The sequence below is a fragment of the Microtus oregoni genome, unplaced genomic scaffold (genome assembly GCF_018167655.1).
Source record: "Microtus oregoni isolate MIOR12 unplaced genomic scaffold, Mior012 000035F_ref0000213, whole genome shotgun sequence".
Classification (NCBI taxonomy): Eukaryota; Metazoa; Chordata; class Mammalia; order Rodentia; family Cricetidae; genus Microtus; species Microtus oregoni.
Genome location: NW_024543094.1, coordinates 20,238,563 through 20,256,069, shown reverse-complemented (window position 1 = coordinate 20,256,069; position 17,507 = coordinate 20,238,563). Strand labels below are relative to the sequence as shown.

General features: G+C 45.4%; 1 protein-coding gene and 1 non-coding gene across 5 annotated transcripts in view; one reads left to right on the top strand and one right to left on the bottom strand.

Annotated features, from left to right (window-relative positions):
* Frmd4a (FERM domain containing 4A) overlaps positions 1-17,507 on the top strand; it is a 582,923-nt gene that overhangs the window by 485,929 nt on the left and 79,487 nt on the right. For all 4 annotated transcript variants that reach the window (XM_041630653.1, XM_041630654.1, XM_041630652.1 and 1 more), the window contains one exon: positions 13,431-13,514. In XM_041630653.1, the coding sequence (XP_041486587.1) occupies positions 13,431-13,514 (84 nt within the window). The remainder of the gene's footprint in view (positions 1-13,430; positions 13,515-17,507) is intronic.
* LOC121432759 lies at positions 17,188-17,306 on the bottom strand. The gene has a single exon (XR_005972216.1). It is a non-coding gene; the product is annotated as a 5S ribosomal RNA (ribosomal RNA).

Below are 17,507 nucleotides of genomic sequence, written 5' to 3'. Positions count from 1 at the left end.
TTCTGACCTAACAGGATAAAGGTAGAAAGTTAACATCCACAAGAAATAGACATCCGATCTGGGGAAATGGTGCAGGCGATAAAAGCATTTACTGTGCAAGCATGGGACTTGAGTTCAAAGTCCCAGCATCCTTTTAAAAAGCACAGTACCAACTGCGTGTCCGTACCGCCAGAGCTGGGGCAGAAAGGGGCGGAGACAAGAGGATCCCTAGGACTTGCCTGTCAGCCAGCCTGGTGAGCTCCAGGTTCAGTGAGAGACCCTGTCTTGAAAAGAAGTAAGGGCAGTGGATAAAGAAGGCACCCAGTCAGCTTCTGCTCCCTACACTCTTCTGTGCAGGAGGGTGTTCCTACTCACGCACAAACACACCATATTTCTTCCCAGTGGAGTGCATGCATCTTACTATGTTTAAAGGTTTTTAAATCTATGAATGTACCCTAACCAAACCTGAGGTGTGTGTTCTCAGTCAACTATCTCAGCTGAACAGAAAGAAATACTTTAAAATCTGAAATGATAGTTGGCACACTTTTTCTGTAAAGGTCACGTATCTGGCTCCCCCAGGTCACACGGTCTCCACTGCAGGGACTGCGCCTTTTCCAAATGTCAAGGGAGCCTCATGTGGTAGGAAAACTAAGAAACATGGCTGTGTTTCAGTAAAAGTTGATTGAGGAAAACGAGGTTTGAATATTACATAAATCCTCGTGTATTAGGAAATGTTCTTCCTTTCCTTCCTTTTCTTTTGTTCCTCCTTCCCTCTCCTCTTCCTCGCCTTCTTTATTTAAAAATGTTAACTGCTCTCCATCCACGGGCCATACAAAAGCGAGAGCGCTGTATAATTTGAGCCATGAGCTGGAGTCATCTGACTCCTTGTTGGTCTAAATCGTAGCCTCTTTATCTCAGTTTGACTGCTTTCTGTAAAGACAGCACCATGTTTCCTTTATTTAGGTTTCCAAGTCTTTGGCAGGAAGTAGAGAGTCGGATTTTTCACTGTGTAACAGGTGTGAGAGGACCTAGCTGGAGACCTTGAACTTGGCATGTGGCCAGTCCTCATTTGTGTGTTGTTGAATGTGATTCATTTGTTGAATGACGCTTGTTCAGTTTGTAGACACTATAGCTTGTAATCTGTTCTTTGCTCCTTTCTTAGGATCTGAGTTTGAGATAAGAATTAAGGGTTTCAGCAAGTGTAAGTCAGAAATCTTAAGAGATTTCTGCAGTTCTGTGAAAACGGGCTGAAAGGCCACCAAGCCAGTGGAGTCCAGTGTCTGCTGTACTTACTCTGAAGACACTTTTCCATTGGTTAGCTCAGAACCCACAAATAGTATTTCTTTTCTTTATTAGAGCACCCTAACCGGAGTGTGTGTGTGTGTGTGTGTGTGTGTGTGTGTCTGTGTGTGTGTGTACTGGAAACAACCTCTTCTGTCCCACAGATCCTGGGAAGGCAGCCACACAGGCTAACTACCAAGGAGGAAGAAAAGCAGGCTTGGCCTGGCAGTCCTTCATGGCCCCTTTGTCAGTTCCAACGTGCCAGTGTGTTAGCTGGAAAGCAGATATGCAAAGGCTGTTCCATTGGTCAGAGCTGTCTAGTGGCTTGTTTGTCGCTGCAGCTGTCTAGAGGAGAAGGGAAGGTCAGACAGTTCATGCGAGGTCAGTTTTCCCCATCCCATAAAATTTACCCCGCCGGATGCAGAGGTGAGCTGTGGCATGCAAGTCCCTGATAACACACCGTTTTCTAAAGCCGGCTCAAGATCGATAACTCTGCAGAATTCTCAGGGTCACTGTGTAAACACAAGGACCGTAGTTCAGCAGACAAGCTGAAAGCAGCATTGTATGTGCGTAGCCCCAGCACTGTGCGTCGGTGTGGGGACAAAGGCAACAGGACTCCCCAGTGCTCAGTGACCAGCCAGCCAGGCAGAACTGAGCTACAGGCTCAGAGACTGTCTCATAGAGCTATCAGGGAAGCCCCCGGATGCCAACCTCTGGTTTCCATATACCTGCAGGTACATGTATTTCCACCCATAGGAACACATCAGTTAACGACACACATAAAAAAGAAATAAATAATAAAATATTAAGAAAAATAGTCCTAAGAAAGTAGTATATGCTTGAATTTGGGACTAAGGCATACCATTTCTTTCTTCCCCTATCTATCTATCTATCTATCTATCTATCTATTTTGGTTTTTCAAGACAGTTTCTCTGTGTAGCCCTGGCATCCTGGAACTGCCAGGTTGGCCTTGAACTCCCAGAGATCCGCCTGCCTCTGCTTCCCAAGTGCTGGGATTAAAGGCGTGCGCCACCTCTGTCCATTTTTGATGCATCATTTCTTATGTGTGCCTCTTAAGGGTCACTTCTGAGAAGATTCTCCAAACCAGGAGTTGACCTTATTAGTTTGGTAGCTGAACAACAAGGCATCTTAGGTTTGCCATTTGCATATTTTTGTTTTATAGAAACTAGATTTTGTTACCAGTCATTAATGTATGGTTCTTTTGCCTTAGTTCTGTGGGAACTGAGTAATTTTAATTTGTAAACATTACCTGTCATAAATATATTTTCCTCAACAACATCAATAAAAATAAACTTAGAAATACAGATCTTTAGAGAAAGCTTTTATAAAATGTGTAACACGGATTCCAAGGCTTAATTCTAAGATACGATTGAGTCTAGATGGTCAAATAGCCCTTTAAATTAATGACATCACTCAAAAGTCAAAGTAATTCTGGGGCTGGAGAAATGCCTCAGTGGTTAATAATACCGGTCTCTCTTCCAGAGGACCTAGATTCTCACCATCCACGTAGCAACGCACAACCATTTATAGCCCCAGTCGCAGGGGATTAGACGCCCTCTCCTGGCCTCCAGGGGCACTGCATTAACGTGGTGTGCAAACATGCAGGCAAAACACCTGTGCTTATTAAAATAAACCTTTAAAAAGACACAGTAAGTCTTCCAACACCTGAGGATAGGGAACGGGTCCCTCTCTAAAAGCCTATCTAGCGGTGCATCTCTACAATAGCAGTTCATCAAGTGTGGTCTGACCGTCGTAAGAGCATCCTCGCTGAAGCACAAGAGGAAACAGGTTACCTTGGCAACTGAGAGAGGCTGGCAGTGCTGGCACAGCGTTCCTAGGAAGAGGCTGATACGGAGACAGCCCTGAACAAGAGCCGCTCCGCTGTGCCACTCACGGGCTCTCTGATTCTGCTTTGAGCCTCTCTTCTTGCTTAGCACATTCCTGAAGGATTTTCTTACCTATTTCTCCTTCTAGACAAAAGAAATGCTCACAACCTCTTCTTGTAGGTTTTTGAGACGGGGCCTCTCTACATAGCCCTGGCTATCCTGAAACTCACTGTGTACACCAAGCTGGCCTTGAACTCACAGAGATGGGCTTGCCTCTGCCTCCCAATTCTGGGACAAAAGGTGCATCCTACACAACCAGCATTTTTGTTTTGTTTTGTTTTGTTTTGTTTATTTGTTTTGTTTTGTTTTCGAGACAGGGTTTGGAGCCTGTCCTGGAACTAGCACTTTTAGACCAGGCTGGCCTCGAACTCACCAAGATCTACCTGCCTCTGCCTCCCGAGTTCAGGGATTAAAAGTGTGCACCACCACCACCCAGCTCACAATCAGCATTTTTAACGTGATAATGAGATATTGGGTTAGCAATGCTGAAAGCCAATGGCTGAGCTATAGACAGTCAAGTGAACAGTGCCCGTGATAGTGAGGAATATGAACCATGCGTGTTGATATTCTGACACAGGGCAGACGGATTTGTATGTTCTCATTAAAGACTTAGGAAACAGTCTTATCTAAAAATAATGTTTTCTCACTTGTATGATTTTCCGCAGCACAGCACAAATAATCTTGTTTCGTTTCCTGATATGCGTTCGCGTTTAAAGACAAATCGAATGTGTCACTAGTCAGGAAGTGCGCGGAGTTGGCATTTCTGTCTGAAACAACTGAATAGCCTCCGAGCTATCAATCAAGGCAGCTATAGGGGCTAATGTCAGGGGGAGCAAGCCCAATACAAAGTAAAACCAGGAAGTCCTCGCATAATCCTCACGGATCAACATTGGTCAACTAGCAGCTATAGCCTGCTATATATATAGACAAGCTTTATCCATTCCGATGTCCCAGCTTCTTGGCTGCTCAGCCCTTTTTTTTTTATTTTTTAATTTATTTATTTATTAAGGATTTCTGCCTCGTCCCCGCAACTGCTTCCCATTTCCCTCCCCCTCCCCCGATCAAGTCCCCCTCCCTCATCTGCTCGAAGAGCAATCAGGGTTCCCTGACCTGTGGGAAGCCCAAGGACTGCCCACCTCTATCCAGGTCTCATAAGGTGAGCATCAAACTGCCTAGTATCTGGAGTATATGTATATATGTGTGAAGGCACATGTGTACATGTGCATATACACGCCAGGGGTCTATGTCAAGTGTTACCTTCATATTCTGCTCCTTAGCTTTTGAGACAGTCTCTCCCTGATTAGCTAGAGGGACTGGCCCCTGAACCCCTGCCCAGACACAGACCACCATGCCTGACTCTTTGCGTGGGTGGTGGGGATCTGAACTCAGGACAGCAAGTGGTTTAACTACTGAGTCACCGCCTAAGCTCCAATGTTTTAAATGTTTTCATTTAATACCTTTTTTTTTAAAGATTTATTTATTTATTGTGTAAACCGTACTCTGCCTATATGCATGCCTGCAGGCCAGAAGAGGGCACTAGATCTCATTACAGATGGTTGTAAACCACCATATGGTTGCTGGGAATTGAACTCAGGACCTTTAGACAAGCAGGTAGTCCTCTTAACCACTGAGCCATCTCTCCAGCCCTCATTTAATGCCTTTTTAAAAGAATCCTTGAACTACTGTAGAAAAGTAATATCCATTTCTTGCTAAATCATTGAAAAAAGAAAAAAAAAACACCCATTGAATCAACCTACTGGAAATCTAAACTTTCAAGTGAGGGTCTGATTTGACTTAACAGAAGATATCACAGTACTTCACTAAAGAAGCTATTAGAGACAATAATTCATTTTTAGTTTTGTTTGAAAACATTTTTTCATTAGGAAAAATTATTTAACTCCCCCCACTGACTCATCTCTTCATACTAATCTTGAGAATCACCACAACATTTGATTAGCTCTTTGGAACTTTCTGGAATTGTGATAGAAACATTTAAATAATTATTGCTGCACTGCTCATGGAAGCCACGTGTGTAACCCTAGCATCGGGGAAGGCTGGAGATAAGGGACTACACTGGAGCCTGCCTGGACTATACACAGTGCTCCAGGCCAGCCTGGGCTCCGGAGTGTAGTACTCGGTCTCAGAACAAAAATTATGATAATAATCAGAAACACTTTCGAAGTTGAATTAATCATTAACGTCAAAAACCACACCCCCTCTGACATGTAGACTCGTCAGTACAACACAGGGAGAAAGGGCCCATGACTCACCAAAGAGGCTTCAAGGTTAAAACTTCCTTTTCTTCTCTAATTTCAATTCTGTTCTAGTTTTTCTTTTCTTTTTCATGATAGATAAGTGAATAAAATGTACTTGATAGTGAAACTGAAAACCTGAAGCTGGGCGCCATCGCTTCAGAATGGCCGTTAGAACCGTATGGAATGAAATGTACTGAGATCCACCCAGTTAGACAATTGTTTGAGTGGCTTCCTCACTAGCTGCAGGGTGTTTTGTTTGTCATCTGATTAGAGTAAAGTGGTTTTATTTGGGGGCGGGTGAAGAGTGATCTGGGACAAGTGAAAACATCTGTTCCATAGAATTTTTTTGGTAACAAGCTTTATTAAAATGGAACCACTGGCACTGCTGCCCTGGGCTGTCTGCTGGGACCTGGAAACCCTCTGTTACAGAAGTAGAGGCGCTGATGTTAGTCACTAAAGCAGGTTTCTGCAACACTTAGGACCCGTAAGTCAACTGAAAGAGACTCACAATAAAGAAACCCCATCTAAAGGTCCGTGGGCCTCACTGTGTCTGTCGGGTGGACTCTCATTTACCACACTGCAGAGGTAGAGAAATGCAGGAAGCACTAACAGGTTCAGCAGTCCAGAAAGACACAGTCCAGCGAGGAAAAGAAGGGAGATTTTGATTGACTCTCTGGAGTTAGCTTATATGACACTGGTTCTTGTACTACTGGACCCCAAATACCTGGAAGAAAGAACTGAACAGGGGAAGGACTCATTTGGGTTCACACCTTGAGAGGGTCCCATCCAAGTTGTTTGGCCTCGTGTACTGGTACAAAACATCATGGTAGTGGATGCGTGTAGTGGGAAAAAGTGTCCACACATGACTTAAAGGAAGCAGAACATAAGACAGGAAGTAGCCTGAATAACTTACCTCCTAGAACCCTCCCCTAGTAGACAACCTACTTCCTTCAGCCAGACCCCACTTCCCAAAGTTTCCAGACGTCCAAAATAGCACACACCCCCGCCAACTAGGGACCCAGCATTCAAAACAAGAGCCTGTAGGGGACATTTCAAAGTCAAGCCTTAATAACGTGTGTACACAATTAAATGCTGGTCTGCCTGAGAGAGTCTGAGCTTACAGGGGCGGGGGTTAGTGATTGGGAAGAAATCTTGCTGTATCCCTGAGATAGCATCTGTAGGGTTCTACTTGTATTTCTTTTCAAAAAGGAAAGTCTGCTTTTAGAACTAGAGTCATGCATTGCTCAGTCGGTAGAGACAAGCAGCCGCCCTCATTAAGAGAAGTGGCCGACTTTCAAATGAGCAGCTACGGTATTTATTTATGCTGAAACATTCCCATTAACTCCAGAAGCCACATGTTCTTGGGTCCCTGGGAGAGCAATTAAAAGCAAAGAGCATAATGACCTTTTAATATTTTATCTTCTATAAACCATGATTTAGAGAACTGTACGGTCACTAGTCTAGAGAGAAAGAAACTTTAGTGAAAAACAAAAACAGTGTTCTCTTGATTTTTTTTTTCTTTCCACTTTTGAAATTTGGTCTGCCCCCTTTGAAAGAGTATTATAGTTAATATAAACTAAAATGGACTTACTAATCTCTAAAAATTCTAGGTTTTAAAGTCTTTCTAGTCAAGCCAGAGAATGTAAGTCATGGGCTTGAGCAAGAATTTTAGAAATTACTAGAAAAAGCAAGAAAGATCTCATTTTCTTATACACATCCTTAAAGCATGATGTGTGCAGTTATATGGACGGCTATCTTTGCAAAGATGAGAGTGTTATCCTCTTGTCCAGTCTGCAGGCTGGAGTGCTGGGAGCTCTAAAACAACACTAGCACATTGCTTCCTCGTCATTGCTATGGTAAAATGCCATGACCAAAACCAGTTTAAGAAACAGTAGTTTAGCCGGGCGGTGGTGGCGCACGCCTTTAATCCCAGCACTCGGGAGGCAGAGGCAGGTGGATCTCTGTGAGTTCGAGGCCAGCCTGGTCTACAAGAGCTAGTTCCAGGACAGGAACCAAAAGCTACGGAGAAACCCTGTCTCGAAAAACCAAAAAAAAAGAAACAGTAGTTTGTTTTTGGTTTATGGTTCCAGAGAGGTAGAGTCTGTCATGGCAGGAAGGTGTGACATGGTGACAGGATCAGGAAGCTGCTGCTCCCACTTCATCCACAGGCGGGAAGCAGAGAAAGAGACCAGGAAATGGATCCATCAAGGCTAGAAACCCTTAAAGCCCTCCCCACAGTGATGAATTTCTTCCAACAAAGCTGTGCCTCCCCCAAACAGGGCCACCAACTGAAAACCAATCATACAACGTGAGCCTATAGGAGACATTGCTCATTCAAACCACAACTGCAAATCAAAGACTGTAGATTGCTTGAGCCATACAGCTTTTCTTTCACACAAACGATTCACTTCTAACTCAGCAAGTTTACTTATTCTAAGCCATTATTAGACCTCCCGATCATTTGGTGTCTGTTTTCACACAAATGGATATTTGGGGGAGGGCCGGGGGGGGATGATTATATGGTCTCACTCTGTAGCCCAGGCTAGCCTGGAATTCAGGATTCTCCTGCCTCTGCCTCCTGAGGGCTAGTATTACAAACAGGCACTATCATACCTAACTCCTTCAATTTCTGAATTGCCGTTGAAAAGAAACCAGTTGTCACTGTCCTCTGGAGAGAGATTTGCTGGGCCTTTTGAGGCAAGACGTGAAAACAGAAACACAGGCATTTGTGTTAGTAATGGCTCGCATTTAGGATGCAGCCTCCATAACCCAACCACTTCTGTCACCCTTAAACATGTCAGTTCTCTGAGTACAGTTTCCATGGGGCGGGGGTGGGGGGATGGGGGGATATTAAACTTGAAGAACACTTCTCATCTCAATTAATTGAAATTAATATGATTCTCATATATCCGCCTGTTCTAAAAGAAGGAGGGTGTGTGTGGAGTTTTCCATGACTTGAAAATGACCTGGAGAGCCATGGGTAAAGGGGAAGCAGCCAGACGCTGTCAGGCCAGCGACAGCTCTCCGTGGGAACAGAAGCTTTCTGGATTTTTCTGAGTGTTTGGAGGGAAATGCTCACACAGAAAAGTTATGCACATTTCCAGAAAGCTTTGTTTTGTGCGAGGGAAGTCCATGTGAGCTTTTGGGTGTGTGATTTACATGTCAAAGTGTAAAAACACATTTATTTATTTATTTGTTTGTTTGTTTGTTTATTTGCAAGTTGACACCATTCAAATCCTATGGGAACTGTTCAGCTGTAAAGTAAGAAGGGAAACTTCATGTTGGTGCTCGTTTGTTAAATATAAATTTAATCTCAGTATCACATTTTGAGTGAACTCAGAAGAGCACGGAGGTCATGGTCATGATCCTGTGTCAAATTTTCAGAGCTGAGATCCCCAAGTTAAAGGCTGACATTGTGGGGGGTAATCGGTTGTTTTTTCTCTCCGCTTGAGTAGATTGTGTTTGCCTGAAATCACAGGCTAAGGAAAGAAATCTCAACTTGTTTTACATTTTATGCCTTTACAACTAAATGAGGAGTTCACAGGAATTTCCTTGAAGCCTAGGAAAATTAGATTCACTAAGAAGTAAACACTCATATAATTGAGCGGTTAGCATCAGAAATGAAGGATAAATTATTCATGAAGGTATTACTGTTAGGGTTAGTCCATGGGACATGTCCAAAATCCAGAATCCCATGGAGGAAAATAATCTCTGAGTCCCCAGATGTTTTTCTTGGTCTGCAGATGTTCAAAGTAACGACAAAACTCTCACATACACATGAGCCCCGAGTGGAAGATGTCTGTCACATCTTCCAAACCCTCAGCGTCCCTGAGCCTCCACACCTGTGCAAAGCATGCACTGGGAAGGAAACAAGCGCGCTGCCGCCCTGTTCTTTCTTTCGTTTATTATAATCTCAACGTTGCCTTGTCTTCACCACCAGAAAGCAAAGGGGGTTGAAGAAAGGAAAAAGAAAGAACTAACGATAAGCGTTGTTTCTTGCACACTTCTGGGCCATCCGCAGAGACTCCGGCTGTAATTTCACTTCCTAGCATCATGGAGTTCCCTGGGTGTGTTGTGCTAATGAAGAAAGGAATGCTGACTAGCAGGGTACATCTGAAACTTGAGGGTCCCAGGGCTTCCAGGTTCAGAACCTCTCAATTCAGGATTTCTCAGATTTCAGACTCGTGATTAAGTACTGGTCCCAGGTGGAAATTAACACCCTGACCAGGCAGGGCTGGCATCAAAGAGAGCACTCTCTCTGAGCAAAACCACAGATCTTGCCGGATGTGGTGGTGTGTGCCTGTAATGTCAGCTTTGGGTGGGGGGGATATGGGGAAGAAGATCAAGAATTCAAGGTCAGGGACTGGAGAGATGGCCCAGCAGTTAAGAACAGTTGCTCTTACAGAGGACCCAGGTTCAGTTTCCAGGACCCACGTGGCAGTTACAGATGGTGGTCTCCATGGTAACTCCAGTTCTAGAAGCTCCGGTGCCTTCTTTGTCCTCCATGGGCACCAAGCACACATGTGGTACACATACATACATGCAGACAAAGTCTCTATACATATAAAAGATTTTTTTAAAAAAAAATCAAGATCAACCTTGACAACATAAGGAGTTTGAGGCCAACCTCAGCTAGATGAGACTGGCCCTGTCAGTTGGGAGAAAGAAGAATGAAGAAGGGGGAGGGGAGGAAGAAGGAAAAAGAGGAGGATGAGGAGGAAGGAGGAGAAGAAAGAAAAAGGAAAATAAATGTTCTTTCCAGGTGGAAGAAGTAGTAAAACATACCATTGAATTAAAAGATTGGCTTGCCACCAAATAGGTTAAGAACAGTTTGTTTGCTGGAGCTTTGTGGGTTTTAGAAGTGTGGGTAAAGGATTGTATACTCCTACTTTACTCAAGGATATTCTTGGGCTGAAGAGATGGCTCAGAGCACTGACTACTCTTTCTATAGGTCCTGAGTTCAATTCCCAGCGTCCACATGGTGACTTACAACCATCTGTTGCCATGAGATCTGGTGTCCTCTTCTGGCCTGCAAGTAAACATGTAGACAGAATATGGTATACATAATTTTAAAAAATATCCTCCCCCCATCAGTCATGAACTCTGAGTAACGAAAACGCAGCAGTCCCTGGACAAGAAAGCTGGAACTTTTAGCTCATGTGTTAGGCTACAGCCTTGTGGAGTAGCAGCCTTTCCCCTTGGGGTGACTTTCTCCCACCCCAATACTTAACCAGGCCCATCCTTCTTGCCTGCTCAGGTCAGAAGCACAACCTGTCTCTAGAGCATTTGAGCGACTTTCTTATTTCTAGTTGTGCATGTTGGCCAGGACTGGATGCCTCTAAGTGACTGCAGGTGTTTATAAACAGAAAAAAGGCAAACAGAGCATGTCTGCAGACTCATCCTCTGGGGAGGCCTGGGAGTCGTGGATCCCTTCCAGAGTATAATGGATTTGGACAGGCTTCATGCCCTGGTGACTTCCCTGCATGCTTTTTGTGTAACCCTGCCCTGGAGGAGAGTAAGAGAATCCATGGCAAGCCTCAGCAAGGAAGTGAAGCCTGCGTCTGTCATCAGGGATGTTTGTTTACCAACAGACCCGTGGTTGGTAGGGAAAAGGAGCTCTTCCTCCTTCGGTCCCTTCCCCAAACATACTTTAGACACGATGAGAGGAAGGAGCCGGAGCTCAGGTTTCAGCTCCATGAAGACACAGCTCACTGCTTTTCACAGTTCCAGCAGAGAAAACCTTAGCAGCAAAAGTGCCTTTCCGTGTTTAATGAGTCACCCTGGGCACTGACGAGCACTGAGCCAAATCTCCATGTTCAAGTGTTCATAGTTAAGGAGACAGAAAAGACCCTCAGTCCACCACTGTGGCTTCTCAAGTGTTTGGCCAACTGAATGTTGGCTTAAATTGTGCCTCCCTGGCATGTAATTCTCAGCCATAGTTGGTCTTCTCATTTTCCTAAACGCCAGGGGTTTTCTCTGTGAAAATCTCCAGTGGCTTTGCCATTGTCTGCAGGAGCACCTTGGACCTTTCTCGGCCATCATTTCTCAGCCTCAGAATGCTGTTCCCATGTCCCTTAATATGAATCTCTCTAATTGATCTCTCCCAACCAAGTTACATGGTTGATAGTAAATATGAGCTCTGTACCCTTTTCACACAAGGTCATCCCCAAAGCCCACTTTTACACCACACCCAAAAACGGCCTGCATTTCCTCGGAACTCTCATATTGCTTGTTTAAGTTAGCATGACCTAACTTCACTCCCCTCCCCACACCACCAGTGATCTTTGAAAGAACATCTCTCATTTTCTCAGCTACTGTGAGCACCTTCTGTGTATGGACTGTGTCCTATCCCACATACATCTCCCCCAGTACTTTCTTTATAACACTGAGGGCTCCAACGCACTGGCCAGTAGACAGCAAACCCTTTTTTTTACTAAGCGCTTGGATACGTTGAATCAAACAATTCAAAGTTGAGCATGCCCTTCCGATTGGCTGCTTGAAGATGACTACGTGAACATTCCTGTTTTTATTCTTAGTAAATCTGGAAAAATGCCAGCAATTCTAATGTTACTAAATATCTAGATGCTCATAGACTCCACTGAAGTGAACTTGGATGACCGGCGTGGTTTTCCCCAATCCCATTTGATGATGGAGCTGCCGAGGCCATTGCTGTTGGTGGTGTTGTCCACTCGGAGACAAAGATCCTTAAGTTGGCAGCATAGGTTTAAGGGTGATTGCTTTCCAGTCACCCCAGAATGTTTCCACCTGTGCCTGCACCCTTCCCATCCCATGTCCCTTTCCTCCTCCAAACTTTTTCCTCCTTTCCTCTTTACTTACTGATCTCCTGCTCGTTGCTTTTATGTGGTAAAGTCCAAGCTCCTGGTGGCCAGTGTTTACTTAGCTTTATATGAACAACACAAAAAGCTGCCAACATCTTAGGTTAGTGCTATGGATCTAATGCAAGTCTACACAAGATGAGTCCTGGCAAGCCCAGCTGATAAACTCAAGGCTTGGGGGTGGGCCAGTTTAAGGAAACACTATTTAGATACCAGAACCATGGCCAAGTGTACACTGTTAACTCTAGAAACTGGGTGTAGATGTAGACATCAGGAATCCCTAGCATAAAGGGGGTGCAGAACTGCCAGTGACTGGACATGTGTATGACCCTTTGACTACAGGTCACACAGCAGTAGACTAGCCGAGCACAGAAGAGTAAACTCACTTAGAAAGACTAAGGGATTTGCCGGGACTTTATTTCTGTAACTCTGGTTGTGTGGGTTGAGTGTGAACTTGTAGATGATAAAGTCATTGTTCCACAGTGCCAAGGTTGATCTTACCAGAACTCTACAGGATAGTCAGGCATCCGAAGAAGGTCGGTTGATCTGGGACAGTTTAAACTGTCTTCAGTCCCGAGCATGTGGGAGTTTATGGGAGATGATGCTCCGACTCCGGCACCAGCTCCATCAGCCCTCCCGATAGTTCCGGATAATCTGCCTCACGCCTGCTAAGTAGTCTCCAAGCTTGTCCCAAGGAAAGGCTGGTTCTGTAGTGCACCGATGAAACAGTTTCCAGCAGGAGGTGAATCCAGAGAAGCAAAACCTACTTCAGGAATGAGCAGACAGTCTGCCCTTCTTGGAATCTGTGCGCCCAACTGCAGGGGCCCGGAAGCTTCTCCTGGGATCCCCGCCCCCGCCCCGGGATCATTTTCTTCCCACATTCATGCCCAGTGCTGCTCAGGACCCAGAACACAGTCGGTATCTCTGTGAGGGCCGTGTTCGTGAGGCTGTCCGCATTCATGAGGCTGGCCCTGCGCTGGTAAAGGAGACCCCTCACCTTATGTGTCCTGTATTCTTTCCCTTCTAGATCACATAAACGAAAACAACCCCCTCCTCCTGTCACTTGCTGTTATAAGGGAGTAGATGTGGGGCTCTCAGTCAGTCAGGTTGTATGAAGCAGGGCGGTTATTTTCTCAGAAGATGATGTGATGTTTCTTGACTTTCTCTTTCAGCAATGAGGTGGTGAGGAGTGACCTAAAAAAGCTGCCAGCCCTTCCTACCCAAGCCCTGAAGGAGCACCCTTCCCTGGCCTACTGGTAAGACCCCCCTGTCCCAGAACCTTCTCACAGACAGGTCTCCTGTCTTCAAGGAGGGCACAGTCTTCAGACCACTGAGCCTGACTCTATATCAGCTCCCACATCCCTCCTCCTCTTCCCTCTGTGTCAGGCAACTTAGATTTTCAGAACTGTTTTCAGAGTTCGATGTAGTGGTTTATGCCTATAATACCAGCACTGGGGGAGAATGAGACAGAAGGATTGTAGGTTCGAGGCCAGTATAAGCTACACAGCAAGTTCCAGGATAGCTTGGGCTAGGGTAAACCCTGTCTTTAAAAAAAAAAAAAAAAAAAAAAAAAGGAAAAGAGAAAGTCAGAGACCATAATCTGCATTTATATACAGTAATATTTTTATGATTTCATCTTTGAATTGGCACCTCCTTAAGAAGCCTTTCCTGTGCTGGTCCAGTTTCATGTTGGTCCATGGATGGATGGACAGGATGTGGGATACCAAGAGGGGTGGGAGAAGCAGGGACGTCGTTTCCTTGGCAACAAAAGAAGCAGGTTTTCTTTCTCCTTGCTGTTCCCTATATCCCGATTTAGCCCGTTGTAACATTATGCTGTAGTTCATTCCACGTGATTTAGGCATTTGTGGTTGGGTCACGGTGGAGCAGGGCTCACATTCCTGAGGAGTGTGTTGGACTCCTGCTGGGTACTTATACACTGACCACTGCCCTCTGACAAGGACAGGACTGTGTCCTTGGTGTCCCTCCGGACCTTTCTCAGAAAGCTATGTGGCTACTCATCATCTAAGACACAGTCATAGCAGGACACCTGGTGTTATAGGCCTGATACCCCAACTTCTCAGAGGGCTGAGGCAGGAGGATTGCAAATTGAAGACCTCCCTGAGCTACAGAATAAACTCAAAGTCTGAAACTTAATGAGACCTTGTCTCAAAAACAAATTATTTAAGCCGGGCGGCGGTGGCGCACGCCTTTACACTCGGGAGGCAGAGGCAGGCGGATCTCTGTGAGTTTGAGGCCAGCCTGGTCTACAGAGTGAGTTCCAGGACAGGAACCAAAAAGCTACGGAGAAACCCTGTCTTGAAAAATCAAAAAAAAAAAAAATTATTTAGGGGTTGGGATATAATTTAGTGGTGTGATGTTTGCTTAGCCTGTGTGAGACCCTCGCACAAGAAAAAGAGAGGGGAGGGGAGAGTAGAGGAGGGAGGCTGGGGAGGGGAGAGAGAAGGGGGAATGGGAGGGGAAAGGAGACAGGGAGGGGGAAAAGGAAAAGAAAAGAGAAGAGAGAAGAAGTGGGGAATGGAGGAGAGGAGAGGAAGAGGGTGGGGGAGGGGACAGGAAGGGGGAAGGGGAGGGAAGAGGGGGGAAGAGGAGGGAAGAGGGTGAAGGGGAGGGGAGAGGAGAGGGAAGGAAAACAAAAGCACTGAACAAGTTGGTCCTAGTAACTACAACACAGCTCCCCAAGGCCTTGTAGATACAGCCTAAAATTTTTGAACTAGTATTCTACCTGTTTAGACACTGAGTGTTCAGTTATTCGAGTCTTCAGGATGCCGTCAGATTGGGTGGCTCATAGTGAGATGACACCCATACTCCGAACTCACTTTTCTCAGAGAAGCCCCACTCCTGAGGAGCTGGACTCAAAACTGTGAGTGCCTGACAGCAGATTCCCATCTCTCACTCCACCTCAGACCTGACCTATTATCCTTCTTCCTTTGGCAGTGTATCTATAAATAAAGAACAGGTTCATGCCAAGGAGGCCAAATTCAAACCCTGTCTGGGGGATATTTGTGAGATGAAGGCCAGCCTGGGCTATCTGGGGAGACATTGCCTCATTAAAGAAGATTGATGATAATAACTCGAGAGGCCAACAGTTCTCACATGTAGGGATGAATTACACTTGAGAACTGTAATGTGGTAGACAGTCTGGAGTCAGGATTGCCTTTGACCTAATTCATCCCTCAATCATGTCTTTATTTATTGTCTAACATGGTTAAACCAACCCCCAATGCCAATTGCGGAGCTCCCGTTCTTTCCCTCTCTCCTATTCTGGATCTTTCTTGCACTGTCTCCGCCAGATCCTCTGTGTTTGTATTATTAGTAATATAGAAAGCCTTCTTTTTGGCCCTGCTCTCTGCCTTTCATCAGCGTGAATATCTCTCTCCTGGATAGCTTACCTTCAGCCATCTTAACAGTATATCCTTGAGGCACATGACCAGGTCAGCCTTTTCCTCAGGCCTCAGCCAGACCCATGAGTGCACAGTCAATTGTCTAATGAACTGGGAGAGTGGCAGGATAGGGAAGCCAGTGTCACACCCAACTGTGAATGAATCAGTAGCATGGACCATCCGATGCTAAAGAACCCATGGCCCTTCCCCTGCCTTGTTGCTTTGTACTCAGTTGCTTGTGGCTGGCTCTGATTTTTCAGCCTATTTACACAGATTTCCAAAAAGCAAAGAGCGTTCAATTCTCTGTAGCTTGTGAGTTTCTCATTGTTATTCTGTCCAGTCCTTAAATCAATCTGAGGTATTATGGCCACAGTCTGCAGAGCCGGGAGCACCTAACCTTTCTGTAGGCTCCAGAGACAGGTGGAGTGGAGTGGGACAGGCTAGATGAGTCCCCAGCTGGCACTGAGTATGTCATCACATGTCAGGCCCCTGTTGACTTAATGGGAAGAAAGAAGTGGGAAAAGCGGAGGCGCGAGGAGGTCAGCACTGTGGCTTGCCAGGTGGCTTTAGATAGCAGGCAGCCAGACAAGATTGGAGGGGCAGCAATTTTTGCAGCTGTCAGGCCCCATGAGACCTTGTAATCAGGCCAGTAGAACAGCTGCCTGTCAGCATTGGGACTTTGGGCTGTTGATGTTTCTTAAACCTTGCTTTATGTTCATGGCACCAGAGTGACTTTCAGTCCCCACCCCTACTTTAGGGATGCTTTCGCCGAGAGCTAGAAAAAAAAATAGGTGTGAGTCTCCACTGGTTAGCTTGACCACAGATCTAGAAGTTGACCTCACCAAATCACAGTTATGTGGTAGAGAACATGCTATCAAGGGTCACGAACTTATAAAACAGAGGCCCTCGAAAAGAGGGAGAACAGAAAAAAGTAAGAGAAGGTTCCACTAAATTCTGGGGTGATGAATTAATAATGGGTGGTCAAGATCAGTGAATGAAGTCTTGAGGGTACAACCCTGGTATCACACATGCTCCCCATCATGACGTTCTTATACAAAGCTAAAGGAGTCCCCTTGTTGAAGAAATGGCAGGTGAGTCAGTGGGAATCTAAGTCAAGGCTATAGGGCAGGGTATGGAGGATGGAGCTTTAAGGGCTGTCCTTAATAGGTGGCATGCAAGACCTTCTGTGGGCTGGCACTGTAACCCCTGCACCTATAGTGGGAGCTGCCATTGTTACCACCTTTCTTGGTAGCAGTTACTTCCCCAGGGAGGCTGTGCCGTTACCTCAACCACACTCCATTCTGTCAAAGAAAATTTTGGCTAGCCATTGTCACCAAGGAGCCATTTAACTTCCTGTTAATTTTAGAAGTAAAACCTCAAAAGATAAATAAGCCGTAATCTTATTCTGTTAGCTAGTGTGGCCCTGGAATTTTTATTAACCAGGCCCAAATTCCAGAATTTTCTCTCTTCCTTGGAAGTTCTGAGTTCTTTTCTTTTTTTTTTTTTATTTTTTATTATTTTTATTTAAAGCCTACAGCGCCCGGTATTCCCAGGCGGTCTCCCATTCAAGTACTAACCAGGCCCGACCCTGCTTAGCTTCCAAAATCAGACGAGATCGGGCGCATTCAGGGTGCTATGGCCGTAGACGGAAGTTCTGAGTTCTTAACTACTCAGAACGATTTGGCCTAGAACGATTTGGCCTAGAGCCCTGGATAAGAACATTACCCACTTCCCCAGATCCCGTGTGGACTGGACCTGGAAAGGAGGAGGATCAGAGGGGAGAGCTGAGCAAGTTCAGCCGCAGCATCCTCTGTGACTGGTGCCAACTGCTTCCTCATGCTTTCCTAT